Source organism: Trichoderma gamsii (genome assembly GCF_001481775.2).
Source record: "Trichoderma gamsii strain T6085 chromosome Unknown Scaffold_36.2, whole genome shotgun sequence".
Lineage (NCBI taxonomy): Eukaryota > Fungi > Ascomycota > Sordariomycetes > Hypocreales > Hypocreaceae > Trichoderma > Trichoderma gamsii.
Genome location: NW_020171373.1, coordinates 171,302 through 189,277, shown reverse-complemented (window position 1 = coordinate 189,277; position 17,976 = coordinate 171,302). Strand labels below are relative to the sequence as shown.

Sequence of the window (17,976 nt, the reverse complement as noted above, 5' to 3'; positions counted from 1 at the left end):
CAACTAAAAGGGCGTTCTAAGGGGCGTTCTAAGAATAGAAGAAAATCTTTCGATCATTCATCGTATGGAGAACATGATGCGCGCCAACATAGATGGCTTTGGGGATACTCCAACTGTGCTTTAGCCAATGGAAAACTCTCTCTCGCTCAAGCCGGTTGTTAGGGGACATCGTTGTTTGCCTAGGTTGAATATATGAGGGGAAATTGGGACTGTGCTACAAAGTACAGATGCATTTGGGCCGAAGCTTCCTTGTTACACGTGCAGGGCATGCATCGTATAGGGAGTTCTCCAGCGGTGTCTAGAAGTGGATTACCGGCTACCTTGGACAAAGTGAAGGCGGTATGAGTCTATACCGTGCGACGGAATCTTGATTGCGTTGTCTTAGCCTTGTTACTAGGGAGCATCGTGTCTCGATCGGCATCGCTCGGCGAGTCATCGGAAAGTGACAACCATGCGGACGTCTTCCATGGAGGACATCACCGACTTCGAGTCTCGGATCCAAAACTGGAGATATTTCCCTGGCAGCATTTGATATAAAGCCATCAGGCGCTGCCCTCGAAATCCAGCTCTTCACTCACTTTGCATCACCAGCATCTGGCAGACGCGACAGAGAGACACGACTAGTTGGGAGTAACTCAGAGACCTACAAACTCTTCAATATGCACGCCAAGCTTTCTTCTGCCATTGCCGGCCTTGTGCCCGCAATGATGGCCATTGCAGCTCCGGCTCCTCAGTATGGCAAACTCTCCCTCTAACACTCTTCAAGTTCGCAACTAACAGACCGCGCTGCAGGATCCAATCTTATGGAGAGAACACTGGAGCTGTTGCTGGTGTCACTCCCCCTGTTCCCACTGTTACTGCTCCCGTTGGTAGTCTTTATGGAAGCACCGGCCTCCAAGGCGGCAGCAGTGCCAACATCCCCGACACTAGCAAGGGAAGCGCTGAGGTTAAGAATTTCAAGGAGGTTCCCGGCCAGGATGCGGATTCCAGCCTTGGTGTCTATCTCGACTTTGAGGGCGTCGATGAGCCGCAGCCCATCCGCGGTGCCTTTGGTGGCACAGATGCTGGCCCTCGCACTTTTGAGTACGAGAAGCTGAACCCTGATCTGTTTGCGGCCCCTGGCACAGACTCCGGAGCCGTTCCCAATGCTGTCTGGCCTCTTGGTTTGTCTCACAACCGCCCTGGAGCCTCGGGCAGAGCCGGTTGGGCCCGCCAGCAAAACACTGCCGTGCTCCCCAACGCCAAGGACATGGCTGGTGTCGACATGAAGCTCGAGCCTCACGCTTACCGTGAGCTTCACTGGCACACTGCTGGCGAGTGGTCCCTGATTTTGAAGGGCTGTGTCCGCGTTGCAGCTGTCAACGACGAATCTCAGACCTTTACTGACGACCTTTGCGAGGGAGATGTCTGGTTCTTCCCCGCCGGTGTTCCTCACTCTATCCAGGCATTCGAGAACGGTGCTGAGTTCTTGCTTGTCTTTGACCAGGGTGACTTTGACGAGAACGGAACTTTCCTTATCTCTGAGATGTTTGCTCGTACTCCTCGCTCTGTCTTGTCCAAGAACTTCCGCGCCCCTGTCGATGCTTTCAAGAACCTACCCCAAAACCAGCTCTACATTTTCAATGGTACCCCTCAGCCAAAGGATATCAGCAAGCAGAACACGACCGCTCCTGGTGGATTCCTTAGTGGCCCCGCCGGCTACACTTTCCACTGGTCTAAGCAGAAGGCTTACGAGGTTCCCGGAGGCTCAGTCAAGATCCTGGACCCTACTACTTTCCCCATCGCTGCCAAGTTCTCTGCTGCTCTTGTTACTATCCAGCCCGGCGCCATGCGAGAGATTCACTGGCACCCTACTTCCGATGAGTGGGACTACTTTATCCAGGGCTCTGGCCGCGCTACTCTTTACGCTGCCCCTAGCTCCGCCAACACTTTCGATTTCACTGCTGGCGATGTCGGATACATCCCTGTTGCGAACGCGCACTACGTCGAGAATACTGGCACTGAGGATCTGGTCTTCTTGGAAGTGCTCCAGGCCTCCAAGTTTTCTGATATTTCCGTTGCTCAGTGGCTTGCTCTGACTCCTGAACAGACCATCATTGACCACTTGAACATTTCTAGCGACGTCATTGAGGCTCTGCCTAAGGAGAAGACACTCCTTAAGACTGGAAACACCAATCTTACCGAGATTGTTGAAAGTGGCAAGGCATACTAAGCTGCTATGAAGGAGTAAGAGTGGTAAAGATTTAGGATGTTGAGGCGGAGTAAGTGCGAAGAGATGTGTTAAAAGATGATGATTTGATGTTCATGCGAGTCAGTGTTTTATTATTCGCCACTTCTTTTTCTTTTTACAAAGTAGTCGCTTTAGACGTTTTTCATGTATATACAATAAATGATAACATTCAACACACAATATGAGACGTTAGTCACAAGTCAAAAACTCCCTTTTATCGCGGAGAAGTAACTGTTTTATTTCATCATAATTTATATGGCAGCCGATTTGTAACATATGATACATTCAGTAACCGTTTGCAGATCACGAGTATTGCTCCGTCATCTATATGCGTCCATGCCTTCAGTTATATACCACCTCAAAACCCGACATATCATCAAGCGCCTTGCGAATATCCTTTGCATACTTAGGAATCCCACTGGGATAACAAACCGGTTCAAAGATCTTTTTAGGATCGCTTCCACCCATATAAGTTGACTTCACGGTCGGAACCAACATCTCGTTTGTGAGATCGACGATGTTCTTCTTCCATGCCACAGATGCCGCATGCTTTGCATTGATGTATTTAATATCTTTAAGCTGCATTTTATGAATGCAATCGGCGATCCAGCGGCCTTGCACCTCTATGGTGGTCGGGCCGTTGCTGAAAAGGGTTGGAGCTTGAGCACCGTATAGAAAGAACATGTTGGGGTATCCGCTAACGGTGAGACCTAGGTACGTCTCGGCGCCAGAGATCCATTCTTCCTCAAGTTTAGTCTTGGACAGACTTTCAAGTCCTAGTTGTGTCATTGCTATGAAAAGTTAGCGGGATTGAGATTAAAGACAGCTCCAAGCTAGGATATTCTCTCTGGGTATTGTACCTCCAGTTACAGTGTCCTATATGAAGACCGTTAGCAACGTGTCGCTTGGCGAAATTTAGATGATTGTCATTACTTACAAAGCCTGTTGCTACCGCAATCACGTCAAGTTCATGATGCGTTCCATCTTCGAGAATGATGCCTGTCTCATCAAATTCTTTGATGGCGTTGTTTTTGATGTCTACAACATCGACATTTGGCCTATTAAACTGCTCATAATAGTTATACTCGAGACAAGGTCGTTTAATACCGAAAAAATGAGGCATGGTAAGAGGAGCCAGGATATCCCGTTTTTTCGGATCTTCCATACGATCTCGGATTTTCTTAGCCCAGAAATCGTAGGATTCTTTGTTTGCCTCTGCATTGAAGAGGTTGTCTTTGTATACCGCAAGCCAAAATCGGAATCCACCACGATTCCACATTTCTTCATAAAATGCTTCTCGGTCTTCGGCAGTATCATCGAACGTGTTCTTCTCAGCCCAGTCGTACGTGAAGCCAGCGAAGCTTGTTTCACGATACCTAAACAGCTCTGGATAATATCTCTTAGTCCTCTCTTGCTCTTCGCTGGTTAGGTCTCGCTTGAGCAATGGGATTGTCAAATTGGGAGTGCGTTGGAAGACTTTGAGTTCTCCAGCTTCGGGGCCCCAGGCTTGTACTAATTGCACTCCGGATGCCCCTGTGCCTATCACTGCGCATTTCTTGCCCTTTACACTTATCTTTTCTTCCGGCCAAAAAGATGAATGATGAATGGTGCCTTTGAACTTGTCAATTCCAGGCCAGTCGGGGATATATCTTTTGGCCGACTGTAGAAGTTACCGTCCATTAGCTTTAAAACATGTGAATAAACATGGCAAGGGAAAACGCTTACAAACCCAGTTCCAAGGATGAGATACTTGGCCTTTGTAGTTCGGCCGTCTTCGGTACGTATGATCCATTTTCCTGCATCCAAGTCGAAATGGGCTCCAACTACAACGGTATTGAATGCGCAGTCTTTCTTGACACCAATTACTTTGTCAACGTGATCAAAGTATGCTCGTAGCTCCTCGTAGTTGGGATAGTTGCTTGACCAATTCCACGACTTCCATACTTCAGGCCAGGAAAACTCGTACTCCGGCACCTCGGAGTCGACTCCGGCACCTGGGTAGCAGTTCCAGCGCCAAGTGCCGCCAATATCATTACCGGCTTCAAAAATATAAGTCTTCAGCCCAAGGTCCCGAAGAGTCTTGAGCATAAAGATACCGGCTAAAAATGAACACGAAGTAATTAGCACCAGGGAAGATATCACAGGAAGCTGATACCTCTGCGTACCGAAACCTGCCCCAACCACAAGGGCATCTATCTCAAGAGTGTGTGTATAAGGGCCAGTTGTATAATCACTTGAGATAGAATATTCCGTAAGCCCAGTGTTTAGCTTTTTGGGTCCTGAAGGAATATTGTCACCCATCTTTATCCGGTATAAGAGTGTGTAGGGATGTGTAGAAGGTGTGTTAATTTAGTCTTGAATAGAGATTGAAGTAAAATCTACCTTTTAAAGATGAAAAGCTCTTCCTCTTTTATATTGATACCAGTATTGCGTCAACGTACATGGTAGTATGTATCCACCGCCACCGCATCGGTACGACATTCGATAAGGCAAATAGCTAACCCATTGGTTGTGTCGAAATTTTTGCATCATAGAGTTGAAGCATCCCCGCAGTTGTGAATCAACATCTTGTAAAGTATGTTACATGCTGCGACACTCCAACGGGTAGAGACGGATAGAAGAGGGGGATGTATGCATGCAAAGCCGTATTGAGAAATGGATGCAACTTCACACACAAGCCACGTCTGGACGAGCAAATTATCCACTTGTGGAACAGCTTGAAAAGCTCAGTAGTTATCCTTATTTCTTAAGATTGAAGCAAACATAGCCGGATGTGGGACCGAAAGATAAAAGGCGAACATATGACACTGAAACATTCGGGCAGCTTCCTAGTGTTTGCCCTTTCTTGCTTTTTTTCCTCCAATTGCTAAAGATGTCTCTCAGCGCTGAAACTCTCTCCCATCTTCGAGACACCGTTGACAGAGCTTGTTTTGATCCCCAAAAAGGTATTCCAGGTGTTACAATTGTGGTTATTAACAAAGATGGAAAAGAACTATTCGCACACTCGGCTGGCAAGCGCGGCTTGGTATCGAAAGACCCAATGACTCTAGATACCCTTTTCTGGATTGCATCGTGTACCAAAATGCTCACCGGCCTTGCTTGCATGCAGCTTGTTGAAAAAGGTGCCCTGCAGCTGGATGACGGAGACGCTCTTGAAAATATTCTCCCCGAACTCAAAGAAGTACAAGTGCTGCGGGAAGATGGAACCTGTGAGACAAAAAACAAGAAGATTACTCTTCGGATGCTGTTGACCCATACTTCTGGGTTTGGTTACACCTTTTTGAACGAGCGGCTGAGGGATTGGTCTTTCCCCGCTGGCGCAAATGAATTCTCTGGACGAATTGAAGATGTCATTTCACAGCCTCTGTTATTCCAACCTGGCGAGGGATGGGAGTACGGCGTGAGTGTTTCAATTTGAAAAATCCACAAGATTCTGCATCTTCACCAATCTTTACAGTTGCTAACGCGGGTTTCATTAGACGGGGGTGGATTGGGCTGGAATAGCTGTTGAACGGATAAGCGGACTAGTTCTCAATGCATATTTCCAAAAGCATATCTTCGAACCTCTAGGCATCAAAGACATGACCATGTTTCCTAGCAAGGATATGAAAGACAGACTTGCATATATGCATACGAGGGCTCCTGATGGCATTATAAGGCCACGGGATCACCTTTTTCGAATTCCATTGGTTATCAATCCCGATAATGTGGCTGAGACATGCCGGGTGTTTAACAGTGGTGGTGCCGGCTTGTTTGGAACACCCCAAGAATATTGCAGTAAGCCAAATCCTTACTTTTAAAGATTAATGGTCAAGGCATATCACAGCATCTAATCAGCAAAATTAGAGGTACTGGCAGTTCTATTGAATAACGGCACCTGCCCACGGACGGGTGTCCAATTGCTGCGTAAAGAGACAGTGGATGAAATGTTCCGAAACCAGATTCCACAGTATCCAAATTTTAGCCGCCAGGGAATTCCTGCCTCCAAACCAGAATTGACCAACGCCATTAGCGAGTTGTATTCGGTCCCTGAGAACCCACCACAGGGCTGGGGACTTACATTTTTGAAGACCAATGGAAGCGTTACTGGTAGGTCTACCGATGCAGTTCACTGGGCTGGCCTATCGGGTTTATGGTGGTGGTGCGATCGAGACAATGGAGTTGCTGGAATGGTCTGCACTCAGATACTCCCATTCGCAGACAGCCGAGTCATCAGCCTATGGGTTGAAGTGGAGACTCAAGTTTACAAAGCGCTTTCTGAGTGGAAAAATTAATGATATCTTAGTTCTTCTGTTCTTGTTCAAAGGCTTCCATTACCTGCTACGGAGTGAAGGGATTCCATCAATATTTCTACAAGTGTCTTTTCAGCTGATTGAAGGATAAATGAGGATGAACGCAAGGGTTAGGTTGGAAAATAAACCAGATCACATAAAGTTTATTCGAAGTTCAGATTTCAGCAAGGGAATGCGGCGTGGTGTATGTGTATAAAGCTAGGGACTTCAACCTGTCTAAGAACAAAGAACGGTTGTAAGTATAGCGTCACATCATCATTTCATAGCTGATAGCTTTATGAACTGGATGAATTGTAAAGAAGAAAAGATTGATAGTTTTAAGACCCTTGCTACAGGCTTCCAACATATCTTAACCGAGCTGCCTCTCAGCTTACTTCGTCTCCATGTTGAACGGTTTACCAATGGACAAGAAGTAATCCAACATGCTGGGATAGTCTGGAGTTCCCAAGCCCGTTACTGGATCCCAGCCTTTGGAGGCTGCGAAGCCAGGCGTCTGACAGCCGGTTGAGTTGCCTTGTGTGATATCATTGAAAATGCTAGTATTGGCATAGATCGCTGGGTTGATAAACCCGACTGTCGACATGTTCGCTTTCAAGCGTTCTTCGTTGATGCGAGTGATGATGGCACCGATGAGCGGAGCAGATCCTGATTTGGCACTGGTGGTATGAACGTCATCTTCGTCAACAGTGACAAAGTTGGCTCCATTTGCCGATATATCTGGAAATCCGCGGCCATCAATGTTAAAGAGACCGCCATCTAAGCCGATCCTATCGCCCTGTGAGATGTTATAATAGAGGTATATCGGTTCACCCGGTACACCGTCATTATTGTCATTAAAATAGGCATATATAGCGCTCTTCTGCCATACAGGAGCACTGTATATATTTGAGAAGCCGCCACCGGAGTAGTAAGGGGCGGTTTGAAGGGCGATCTCATAACCCTCGCTGCCATCATGATCACCTGGTGCTAATTGTGTCGAGCCCACGGCGAGAACATATGGGCAGTTTGTCAGAGACAGCGGGTTGAAGATGTTTTCTGCCTCCCAGGTGCTAATGCATTCGTTGTTGTTGCCCGCAACACCGTAATCTCCCGTTGAGCCGACTACCGTGACGCCCATCAGGTTGAGCTTCATCCACTCATTGCACTGGCGTCGATCATAGTTTACACTTTGCACCCGCTCTTCCGGGCTATAAGAAATAGAAATGACATTCGTTGGTGTAAAGGTGCCGCACATTCTCTCACCTGTGTAGCCGTTGGAATCTGGGTATTTCGGATCGTTTTCGGGGCTATCTCCTGTGATATTGAATGCCGTATAATTGCAATAGCTACCGTCAATAGCGTCGAGGAAGGTGTTGAACAGTCCTATTGGCGTTGAATGTTGATAGTAGGCGTCGTCAACGCCAAAGACACGGACACGCTGAGGCCAAACGATTGGATAAGCGACCTCTATGTCCAGCATGGCTTGGCCATCTCCTGTTGTTCCAGATGTCTTATCATCGCTGAACCTGGGAGCGCCATCAATTGAGCTGAAAATAGGAGTCTGGTGACCGGGCATGTACCTGCAGCGGATGTTAGTGACTTTGTTCGTGATTGAAAACCCCGATATAGCTTACGTCGCGAACTTCTTAAAGTACCAGGTCAATGCACTTTGATTGTACGGCTGCTCCTGATAAATACCCAGTTCATTGCCGTTGATGCTTGAGTTTCCTTCGTTAAGCGGGATGCGATACATATTGCTAATGCAGCGGGGCGTGACGAAATCATTGCAGTCGTTTGTGACATCTGTGCCACTGAGTGGGGATGCAGGAATTATATTATGCTGTGACTGTCGGCGAACATTTTGAGTTTGGGTGTCTCCAGACGCTTGTTGATCTTTGACGTGTCCGGAAATCTGCAGCCCTTTAATGGCAGGTGTGATCATGTCGATGTGGGGTTTAAGCTCTGCTGGAATTGAATATTCATCTGTACCAACATGACGAACACCCGTCCTTGGGTGCTCATAGATGTCATAAGTTGCGTTGACGAGTTTCTCAAGCTCCGTTACAGTAGCGTGAAATTGTATCCATTGAAGATTGTTGGATCGAGACACACGATTCGGATGGATTCCCTCGGACTCCAGCCAGCTGTGTACTGCATTCACACTGTCGTCGTGTGGCGCGAATAGATTAAAAACTTCATCTTGTGTCATATGCTGGCCATACTTGGGGTGGCCAGGGGTAGATCTTGAAAAGGGTCAGTGACATGGAGAGCAATTAGCGTTGAGTCTCCCGTACCTTTCCATGAGCAGGTCGTGTCCTTGGCTTAGATTCTGCTGAGTCAACCCAATTCTGACCGGCAACAGACCATCAGGGTTGATGTTGCCCCGTTTGGCCCAGTCATTTGTTGACACGGCTCGCTCATGGATGACATGTGCAGCCAGCGTCTCTGCTACGACGCAGAGAAGCGCCAGGGATGTATGTCCCACACGCATGTTTTAGATCAATTTTGAAAGTAACTTGTACAGAAGGAAAAAAACGGCGAAAAGAAGGAAAAGATGCAACAGATATATAGTATTGGAACACGGTCAATGCTTTAGCATGGCCCTCTGCGGAACCGTACAATAAAGCTCCCCGGTATTTAGTATGCACTCGCCTGCATGTATGTACCATTCGAATCTCCTCCGAAGCTCATGGCCAGCAATAGATGACCTTTGTTAAAAATCTGGATAATCTCTTAACAATATCTGTTCTCAAAGACTGCCGATTGCCTCTTCTTCGTCCGACAGTTATCGTTTACCCCTTTGGTACCATCATCTAGTCCTCCGCGCAATGAGCTCCCGCATCAAGCAAAGAGTGCGATTACGTAGTATTACAAGATAACAGGAACTCATAACCTGAATAGAGTATAAATATCTAGGCCGTATACGAGCGGTAATGTTTACTGGTAACGTTCCAGAGCACTTAGATAGAAACCCAGATGTTGAGCGGTCAACTTGACTACCATTGGCTCTACTGAAAGAAGTGTTCGGTCAATTTTACAAGGTTTGTGTTTGATCTAGCAACCTTATTGGGTACAATGACTCCGTGGCATGTTTTCACTAGAAGGTAAACCTCTTTATTGTAAGACAGTCTTTTAAATCGTTAATAGTCTTATCCTTGGTACATACATAACAGACAGCACGAAATGGTTACCCGTAAGAGTTGAATCATGAGTTGCGCAATCTTTAGCAATATACATGTATCTATCAGATATTTATTGCCTCATCTATTATTGATCATGAAATACGAGTATACACATTGGTAATTTTTGGTACTAAAGATATTACCATGACATTCACGAAAGAGTGGGCGGGCGTGCATTGTCCACATGCGCCACTATTGTCGGCCTATTGTTCTGAAAAGTGTGAAGAATTCCTTGGGCAGTACTGTAACAGTGCCTCTCGCACTAGTCGCATAAGCCTCATCACGGCCCATCAAATCTTATGAAGACGCCCATTTCACCTTTGACAATAAAGGTGTCATAGTCGTAAATACTAAAAGCAGGTTATTGATCCCCTCATAGGGCCAAGTGCTGACCATCTCGGCGTCAGCACATTATAGCGTAAAAAAGCAGCCATTTGCCTTTAGCTTCAGGAGTCGCGATCCAGTAGCGGCCGAAATAAGTGTCCGCGTTTTTCAGTTGAAAGACATTCTGCGCATGGACCACGTCATGCGGAGCCATGTGGCTAATACAGTACAAATATCAAGCTGATATATACTTCTTATTCCTAGACTGCGATATATGCCAGAGCTGGACATTTGAGCGCCCCGTTAGGCAGCAATGGTTGATACCTTTCTTCTAAGGCAAAAGGGTATCTTGCTACTCTAGCCACATTTAGGCAGTAATGGTAATGCAAGCAGCCAATACACGCCATAACAAAGCCAGAGCTAAACTTATCATCACTAATAATATCAATAATTCCGCGATCTACTGTCCTGCAACGTGGCCTAATGGATACAGTGCTAACTATATACAGCTATATATAAAGCCCACTTCCTCTCTACATTTGGCTTCCCTTTTCTAATATTGATGATGGGTACTTGAAGTACTAAATTCTACCTCACTAGTTGACAAAGGTCCAGAAGCGGAAGATAATCAGACCTATAAGTACACGGTTACGGCAATTACTGGCCAACATCAAGTCACTTCCAGTATAAAGAAGTGTATCGGGCGGACAAAGCCGCTACCCACCCAACGACAGTGTAAGTCAAGGCCTTCTATACAAAGCTTATTAAGCTAGAACGTATTTAAATAGCATATCGATTTCCTTTTCACATTATATACCTTCATCGCAATTTGTGGCGCAGTATGCATAAGGTCAGAAACCACCTAGGTACTTAAGCCATTGGGGCTATCAACTAACCTCCCTACTCCTTCTATTAATATTATTATTTTCACTATATCTAATATTACTAACGTCTAATAAATTAATACTATAGTATAATCTTAATAGCTAATAAATTACCTATATTTATTTTTATTATAGCTATAGTACTAGATTAATGCTTTTCTTTGTAGTGGTGGTTGCGGCACAGTGTCTTATAGCTGCACCTTTCTCCTAAGATTGTCTAGCTCCACTATTGGAGCAAAAATTGTGTAAAGAAATATAATTCTACTTAAGTATAAAATTTCTAACTTAAGGCTAATACTATATCGGACATCTGAGAGTAGCCTCCCTAAGATTTACTTTATAGTAGCATTAGGACAGCGATAAGCTTATGCAGAGCAAGTCAAGAATTCTATATTTATTTAATTCAATAAAGTTTTAAAGATCGTTTATGTATATCTGGCTAATTTTAAATACTTAAGAATTATAATCAATTTATCTTTATTCAAGCCTAACAATTTATTTAGAGTGCTTAAGAGAAATAGGTATTCTGAAAGTATCTGACTTATGTCATGCCCTAAATAGGCGCTAGAATAAAAGAGTTAGGCCGAGAATTCCCACGCTAATCCGGACAAGCATTCTCTTCTAATAGTTCTATAGCTTTACTAACGTTAGCGAGGATTTTACTGCAATTAACAAGGGTATTAGGTTTATTAACTAATTGGGTTAAATCCTATAGGACGCCAATTAAATATTCTAAGAACCGACTAAGAGAATATAATTCATTATTATAGCCTATAAATAAAATTCCATAACATGCCCAATTATTATTATATAAATGCTGGATGTCTTTACTGTTTTCTTCAGCAAGTCCTGCCCAATAGCAGTCAAGTATCACCAAGACATCTAACACAAGGTTCGGGATACCTAGTGCGGTAGACAGCCAACCCTGTAGGTCTAAGCTGTTATAACTGTTAAATGCTTGCAATTAATTTAATTTAGCGTCAACGCAGTGGGATAGTTAAGTATACAGAGGCGAATAGGATACAGCTAACTTATCCACGAAACCCGACGCCGCTGCCGGCCAAGGACGGGTTATGCTAATGTAGTATAAGATTTATAAATCTAAGTCCCTGATTTTTTCAGGGTTGTGCCAGGGAAAGTAAAGATCAACAGGGTTATATTTCGGCGTAAGACAAATACTTTCGACTTTATAATAATAAAATCTAGTGAAAACATCTAAAAGTCTTTTAACCTAATGAATATTATAAGTATATAACTTAGAAAGAGCAATCGCTCTTTTTAAACCCACCAGACTATCTACTCTGTCGATCTCCTAATAGAGGATTATAATAAGTACACGGTGGTAATTTCCTGTTACAGGATGCCGAAATGAAGGAGTTGCTATTGCTATTTCTTACTTAATAACGTAGCTACGTTTAGGCTAGGTTAAACACTTACCCTGTCTCTGACAAAGCTCCATAGTCCCTTGATTAGGTTAGTTCTAAGGTCCTATTTGTGCTAAGACTGCCTTAGCATAGGCTACTGCCATAGCTGCGGCATATGGCTACCATTCTTTATTTTTATACTCATCTCCATAGTCAGACACGCCGCAAATAACACTAACTAGGAGACAACTTATCATGCCAGCTGCCTCCATCTCAAGTCTAATAAGATTATACTTATCTCTAAGCTTATTTCGCTTAGTGGCATTCTTTATAAGCTTATCCCCAGAACTAATTGGCCCATACTAAACTCATGTCCGCTTCTTATCTAAACGGTATTCTCTCTGTGCAAGCTTAATTACTCCTGTCTAATCCGTCTCGTAATAGCGATTAGCATCTTAGCCGGGGTCGTTAAATGTTCCATTAGCGTGTTCCTAGTCTTTTATCTTGTTGTAGTATGGAAGAAACAAGGCTATATCATTAGGGGCATCGCGCTTGATGGTCCCTATAGCTGACATAACAATGGCTTTAGTCCTGGGCATGGCATAGCCGCGATGTAAAAGCTGGAATCCCTCTGTGGTCTCTCGGCCTAAATCATAGGCAATAAGCCCGGTACCGTTACTGTTAGGAGGCAGAGCCACTAAAATGTCGCTAAGTCGGATGTCGCGAGGCGAAGGGCTATGGAGAATTAGGAGGCCAGCGGCGATACCTACAAGCAGACCAAACCAAAGATTAGGGAAGAATTTCTTCACTTAGCTAGCAAGGGCAGCAGCAGAGCTAATGCCATATTCTTAGCCAGTAAGTAGTATAGTAATAATAACGTTATGCCCAAAGATATTACCAGGGACGAAAACGTAGTTATTACCACAATGCAGAGAGAATCGCCCATGATACTTATTGTTAAGCATGTGTGTGGCTACAATGGCCTTAATCTTAAGTGGCGTAATCCACGCGATGGTATAGTGTTGGGGATTTAGCTTAGCCATGGAATTAACTGATACTTTGTCCATAGGATACTATTCTATGGCGTACAGAACAACGTGAAACAGAGATACACTAAAGGGAGGCTGAATAGAGAGGGATTTTATCTTTAGCCATGGAATGAAGGTGCTACGGCTGAGTATAACATTCGTCTGACATAAGCTTCTCTGACGGACAAAGAGATATATGACCCCGCACTTGCTGAGGCTCTGGTTAGCTTTACTATACGACATGGCTATTGAGCAGCCTACATGATGCAGACAGGAAATAGTGAATAAATTAGACAGAAGCTTTAGCGATAGCTTGAGAAGCTTTAAACCGCGATACACAGGTATTGTCAAGTTTAAAGCCGTCGGCAAATTTTGCTATAGCATTTATTGTTATTATTATTATAAACTTGATGAAAATGTATTTACATCTTAGCGCCGGAAATGGCATTTCATCAAAAAACGAACCGAAATATTTTGACAGCCCGGAAACGATACATGACAACGAGATGAAGCTCGCACTGTACTAGCCACAGTTTCTCAAAAGTGGTCCGTGCCGAGAGAAACTTTACATTGAAACAAGCGGACACTAATTACGGCTCCTACTGTACTGAAGAAAGAACGTCAAAGATGATAATATCGGATACGAGCAAGGTGTTTATTAAACAATATATTTCTAAAAATAGAAAGATCATAGCAGCTGAAGCAACAGCTCATATAATAAGAGCTGCTCCTCCCCATAATGGACGTGCTATATCTTGATGTTTTTCAGTTGCGTTATAGTGTGTAAATCATTTTGGGGGCATCTCATACAGTAGTGTACTTCTATCTCTAATCAGCCAATTAATTATCGGCGACTCTCAATGTCCCCTGCAAGCGAACATCTCGGCTACTCGCTCCAACAAATATATCGTACTCTCCCTCCTGGATAACCCACGCCTGTGAAGTCACATCCCAAACACTGAGATCTCTTCTCGTAAGCTCAAAATGAACTGTTTCTGCCTTCTGAGGAGATAGCTGCGCTTTATAGAAACCACGTAGCTGCTTTGGGGGGCTATTTGGGATCGCCACATAGAGCTGTGCGACTTCCTGTCCAGAAACAGGGCCACTGTTGGTGATGGTTGCAGAGACTTTGGCCACAGGTTGCCAAAGCTTATTGTCATTGCATTTTGACTTGAAAAGATGTACTGAAGGCTTGATAGACAGGGAAGAATATCGGAAAGACGTATAACTAAGGCCGTATCCAAACTCAAACCGCGGAGCAATATTCTTCGCATCGAATGCGCGATAATCCAGGTATACTCCTTCTGTAAAATCACACTGTGGGTCGGTGTCATTTATTGAAGTACGCTTACACGGCGCATAAATTGAGTAATCGCTCTCGTTTTTCGCGATTGTGTACGGCAGCTTGCCTGAGAAATTGGCTTCTCCATAAAGTAGCTTCACAAGAGCCTCACCACTATCCTGGCCAGGCAAGTGGGCGATGATGGTAGCAGTAACGTTGGGATGCTCGATCCATTGGTCAACCAGGCGGATACCCGCGGCGTGGATCACGACAATGGTATTGGAACATTTGGAGGCCACGTTCTTGACAAGATCATCGCTGAAATCATCATGTAAGCCCTCGCGATCCCAGCCCTCGGTGGCGATGGCATTGATGAATACTAGGCAGGCATCGGAAGCAGCATTGACGTCGGGATTGGAAGAGTCCAGATCCCAGTTTACCCAAGTGCCATTCTCGCGGGCTCGGCGTTGAATAGCACTGAGAGGCTTTATATAAACGTTAGTTGAAAGGTATTCAATGCCTTTGAAGAAGGAAGAAAGTGATCCACATACATCGTCAATGTAAGGTGGAGAATTTGCGCCGGCTCGACCACCAGTAACAATGGTACCTCCCCTCGCGGCCTGGTCAAAATGAGCTTCGTCGCCCAACACAGCTTGGCCCATTTCTGGAGACGAAGTATATCCAAGCTGAAACAAGAGATCAGTATTCTTCGTCCGTGGAACCGTGGCATCATAGCCAAACACAGATATCATGGTAAGTCTTTGCTTAAATGGCAGCGTCTCGTTCAGATTCTTGACCAAGACATGTCCCGCTATGGCACCCTCTAGAATTACGGGCTTGGATGCAGGATCCCGTGCATCAATCTGCTCATGAGGCTGCGTGAGCTGCTTCAAGCCGACACCTGGAGTTGGAAACTTGTCGCCGTCTTGGCCAACTAAATACCACGCGGCAACAATGCTTCAGTCGGTATAGTTAGTACAGAAAAATACGTCGAGAGGATACCAGTAGAAGGGTTCCTTACCGTGTTGCCATGTCGGTTACTCGAGCTTCACTGACCGTCCCATTCGCAACTGCGTCTGTCAAATTCTTGCCCCACGCGCCAGCAAGAGGCATCACCATGTCCAATCCTGCTTCTGCACTATCGATATCGTGCTGCGCATTCCAGTCTAGCATGACAAATCCCTTGAAACTCAGCTCTGTTTTAAGGATACCGTTCATCAGCTTATCGTTTTTGCATCCATATGTGTTGTTGATCCTGTTGTAAGAGCACATGACAGATCCCACGCCGGCATGCACGCTATCCATGAATGGCCAAAGATAATATTCGTGCAAAGTCTTATCATCAATATTTGCAGACACAGCTTCAATGCCATAGTACGGACGCCTTAGCGTCTCTTGCTCATTGGCAATGAAATGCTATACCGGAGTGGTTAGTGTTTTGTATAAGTGATATAGCCTTCCATATGATCAGTCTTACCTTGATATTGGCAATCACGCCTGCTTCTTGCATACCGATAATTGTTTCAGCATTTAACTGACCAGAAAGATATGGGTCAACAGAAAATCCTTCCCAGTTCCGGCCACCCAGAGGGGTCCGCCCTAAAGGCCCAGCATTTGGACCAAGCGGTACGTTGACTGATGAGACTGCTGCTTAGTACACGGCTTCTCGCTCTGTTTAGTGACCTATCAAGAACGTCTCACCTCCTTTGGCCTTGAATTCATTGCCCATGTAGAATCCTCTTTCATATGTCAGGCTTCGGTCCCAGCTTGCACCGACGTGGATTCCAGATGGATAAGAGTTGACCAAGTCGGTTGCACGAACTCCGTTTCCAGCATCGTGAACACACATTCCGGGCCATCCCAAACGAGGAACAGAACCGGTATTACCAGCGCAGATATTATCACTTTGGAATCCGCGCGTGATGTTGGCCTTTTCCTCCAAAGTCATTTGCTGCACCAGCTTCTCCGCTCGGCGATACGCGTGCGCCCATTGCCCATTGCCATTACTGTGTGCTAAGAATTATTAGCGGCTCTTTTCTACATTGACTTCAAATAGAGTCAAAATAGAAAAAGGAAAGCAAAAGAAATGGAGAGCGCAATGGAAAACACACTTCTTAGAGAAATCTGAGATGGATCCGAGTTTGGGGGCAAAGCCGCTACGGCGAGGAACAAGCTCGCATGGCTGGACAGCGTATGCAGCCTCATAGTATTAAGATGTCAACTATTACTTCAATGTCGCTGCAAAATTTGTCGCGATAAAAGCACAAAGTATAGCCTTGTCTGGGCATCTCTCAGCTTTAATACCTAGTTGCAAACATATGATGTCGCCCAAGCTCAAGTTTGAGCATCGCGTTGGATTCAAGTTGGGGGCTAGGCTCCGTTCACCGCTGCAAACCCGCCATTCCCCGACAAATAGGAACGATATCCGGTGCGGGGACCAGGCACCAAAGCCATAAGAAACCTCCCCACTCATCCCTGTTGTGTCTCGTGCGACAGCTGACGCCGAAGCCGTTCCGCTATGGAGGCCACGTCAAGGGTAAATGTTAAGCTTCGTACAAACGCATTGAGTTTGACATCATCCAGCAGAAATCGGGGAGAGCCCCCGACGAGCTCTTCCTGGAACTAATGGCGTAAGTTTACGCAAAGTATGGAGTATTAGTGCCTTTTTTTTCGTGCGTGACAGCCGCCAGTTGTTGAGTCGTTTGCTAGCACGGACTCTGGCGTCTTCCAATTACTTGACCAGCATTGGCCCGTAATATAGAGAGAGTTTCGATACGCTTCTTAGGATTGGGTACCTGGTAATACTTGGCGCGCACCGATGGATATTTCGAGCCTTGGAACGCAGAGTACTGCCATTCTCATAGAGCCAGCATCATCGGGCCCGTCTCAAGTGAAAGATGGAGGTATATCATAAGAGCTGATGATGGTGTTTAGCATGGCTGATGCATCCGTTTGCTCATTGCCTTGGAGGTCTTGTTGAGCCCAGATACTTCGTATGATATGCTCCGTGGAAGCCAGATTACTTAGTGGTCTCTCTTTGATTGCGTTTTCCAGCGCAGAAAGAACCAGTAGACGGTCGCTATCGACCTCTGCTTGCAGAGCTAACATGACCATTATAAACGGTCTTTCACACAATCCGAGATCGCGCAACAGAACAAACGCTTCTTCGGCACTGGTACGTGACAGCCTGGAGTCGGCAATCGACCCGCGAACCACTCGATCGAGGTAAATGAGGACCGCAAGTTGGTACATGCGAGCGATGGTGATGTAGCGCTTCCTGCTTCCCCTGACGTGGTAATCTTCTCTGTCGATCCCAATGCACGGATGTTGATTAATGTCTCTGATCTTGCTTTCGAGGTCGTAGACTGCATGTAAGCGGCGTTTCGATGGAACTGCCGGATCGTCTCGACT

The 17,976-nt window shown here is 45.4% G+C and overlaps 6 protein-coding genes across 6 annotated transcripts; 3 read left to right on the top strand and 3 right to left on the bottom strand.

Moving 5' to 3' along the window:
* Window positions 1–659: 659 nt before the first annotated feature.
* On the top strand, window positions 660–2,212 carry TGAM01_v208522 (oxalate decarboxylase; the record flags this gene model as incomplete). The annotated part of the gene is made up of 2 exons (XM_018806670.1): window positions 660–733; window positions 793–2,212. 2 exons carry the CDS (start codon window positions 660–662, stop codon window positions 2,210–2,212), a joined length of 1,494 nt encoding a protein of 497 aa, XP_018660140.1.
* A 360-nt stretch (window positions 2,213–2,572) lies between these two features.
* On the bottom strand, window positions 2,573–4,531 carry TGAM01_v208521 (hypothetical protein; the record flags this gene model as incomplete). The annotated part of the gene is made up of 5 exons (XM_018806669.1): window positions 2,573–3,021; window positions 3,091–3,106; window positions 3,168–3,890; window positions 3,956–4,329; window positions 4,396–4,531. 5 exons carry the CDS (start codon window positions 4,529–4,531, stop codon window positions 2,573–2,575), a joined length of 1,698 nt encoding a protein of 565 aa, XP_018660139.1.
* Window positions 4,532–5,102: 571 nt separating this feature from the next.
* TGAM01_v208520 (beta-lactamase family protein) lies at window positions 5,103–6,504 on the top strand (the record flags this gene model as incomplete). The annotated part of the gene is made up of 3 exons (XM_018806668.1): window positions 5,103–5,630; window positions 5,710–6,007; window positions 6,077–6,504. 3 exons carry the CDS (start codon window positions 5,103–5,105, stop codon window positions 6,502–6,504), a joined length of 1,254 nt encoding a protein of 417 aa, XP_018660138.1.
* Window positions 6,505–6,892: 388 nt separating this feature from the next.
* TGAM01_v208519 (Pro-kumamolisin) lies at window positions 6,893–8,992 on the bottom strand (the record flags this gene model as incomplete). The annotated part of the gene is made up of 3 exons (XM_018806667.1): window positions 6,893–8,081; window positions 8,136–8,744; window positions 8,796–8,992. The coding sequence occupies 3 exons, from the start codon at window positions 8,990–8,992 to the stop codon at window positions 6,893–6,895; spliced, it is 1,995 nt and encodes a 664-aa protein (XP_018660137.1).
* A 1,584-nt stretch (window positions 8,993–10,576) lies between these two features.
* TGAM01_v208518 (hypothetical protein) lies at window positions 10,577–10,881 on the top strand (the record flags this gene model as incomplete). The annotated part of the gene is made up of 2 exons (XM_024550353.1): window positions 10,577–10,742; window positions 10,796–10,881. Coding segments are annotated over 2 exons (252 nt in total), but the record flags the coding sequence as incomplete, so codon positions are not given.
* Window positions 10,882–14,123: 3,242 nt separating this feature from the next.
* Window positions 14,124–16,770, bottom strand: TGAM01_v208517 (beta-glucosidase; the record flags this gene model as incomplete). The annotated part of the gene is made up of 6 exons (XM_024550352.1): window positions 14,124–15,050; window positions 15,117–15,522; window positions 15,587–15,981; window positions 16,043–16,200; window positions 16,267–16,578; window positions 16,677–16,770. 6 exons carry the CDS (start codon window positions 16,768–16,770, stop codon window positions 14,124–14,126), a joined length of 2,292 nt encoding a protein of 763 aa, XP_024404907.1.
* Window positions 16,771–17,976: the final 1,206 nt, after the last annotated feature.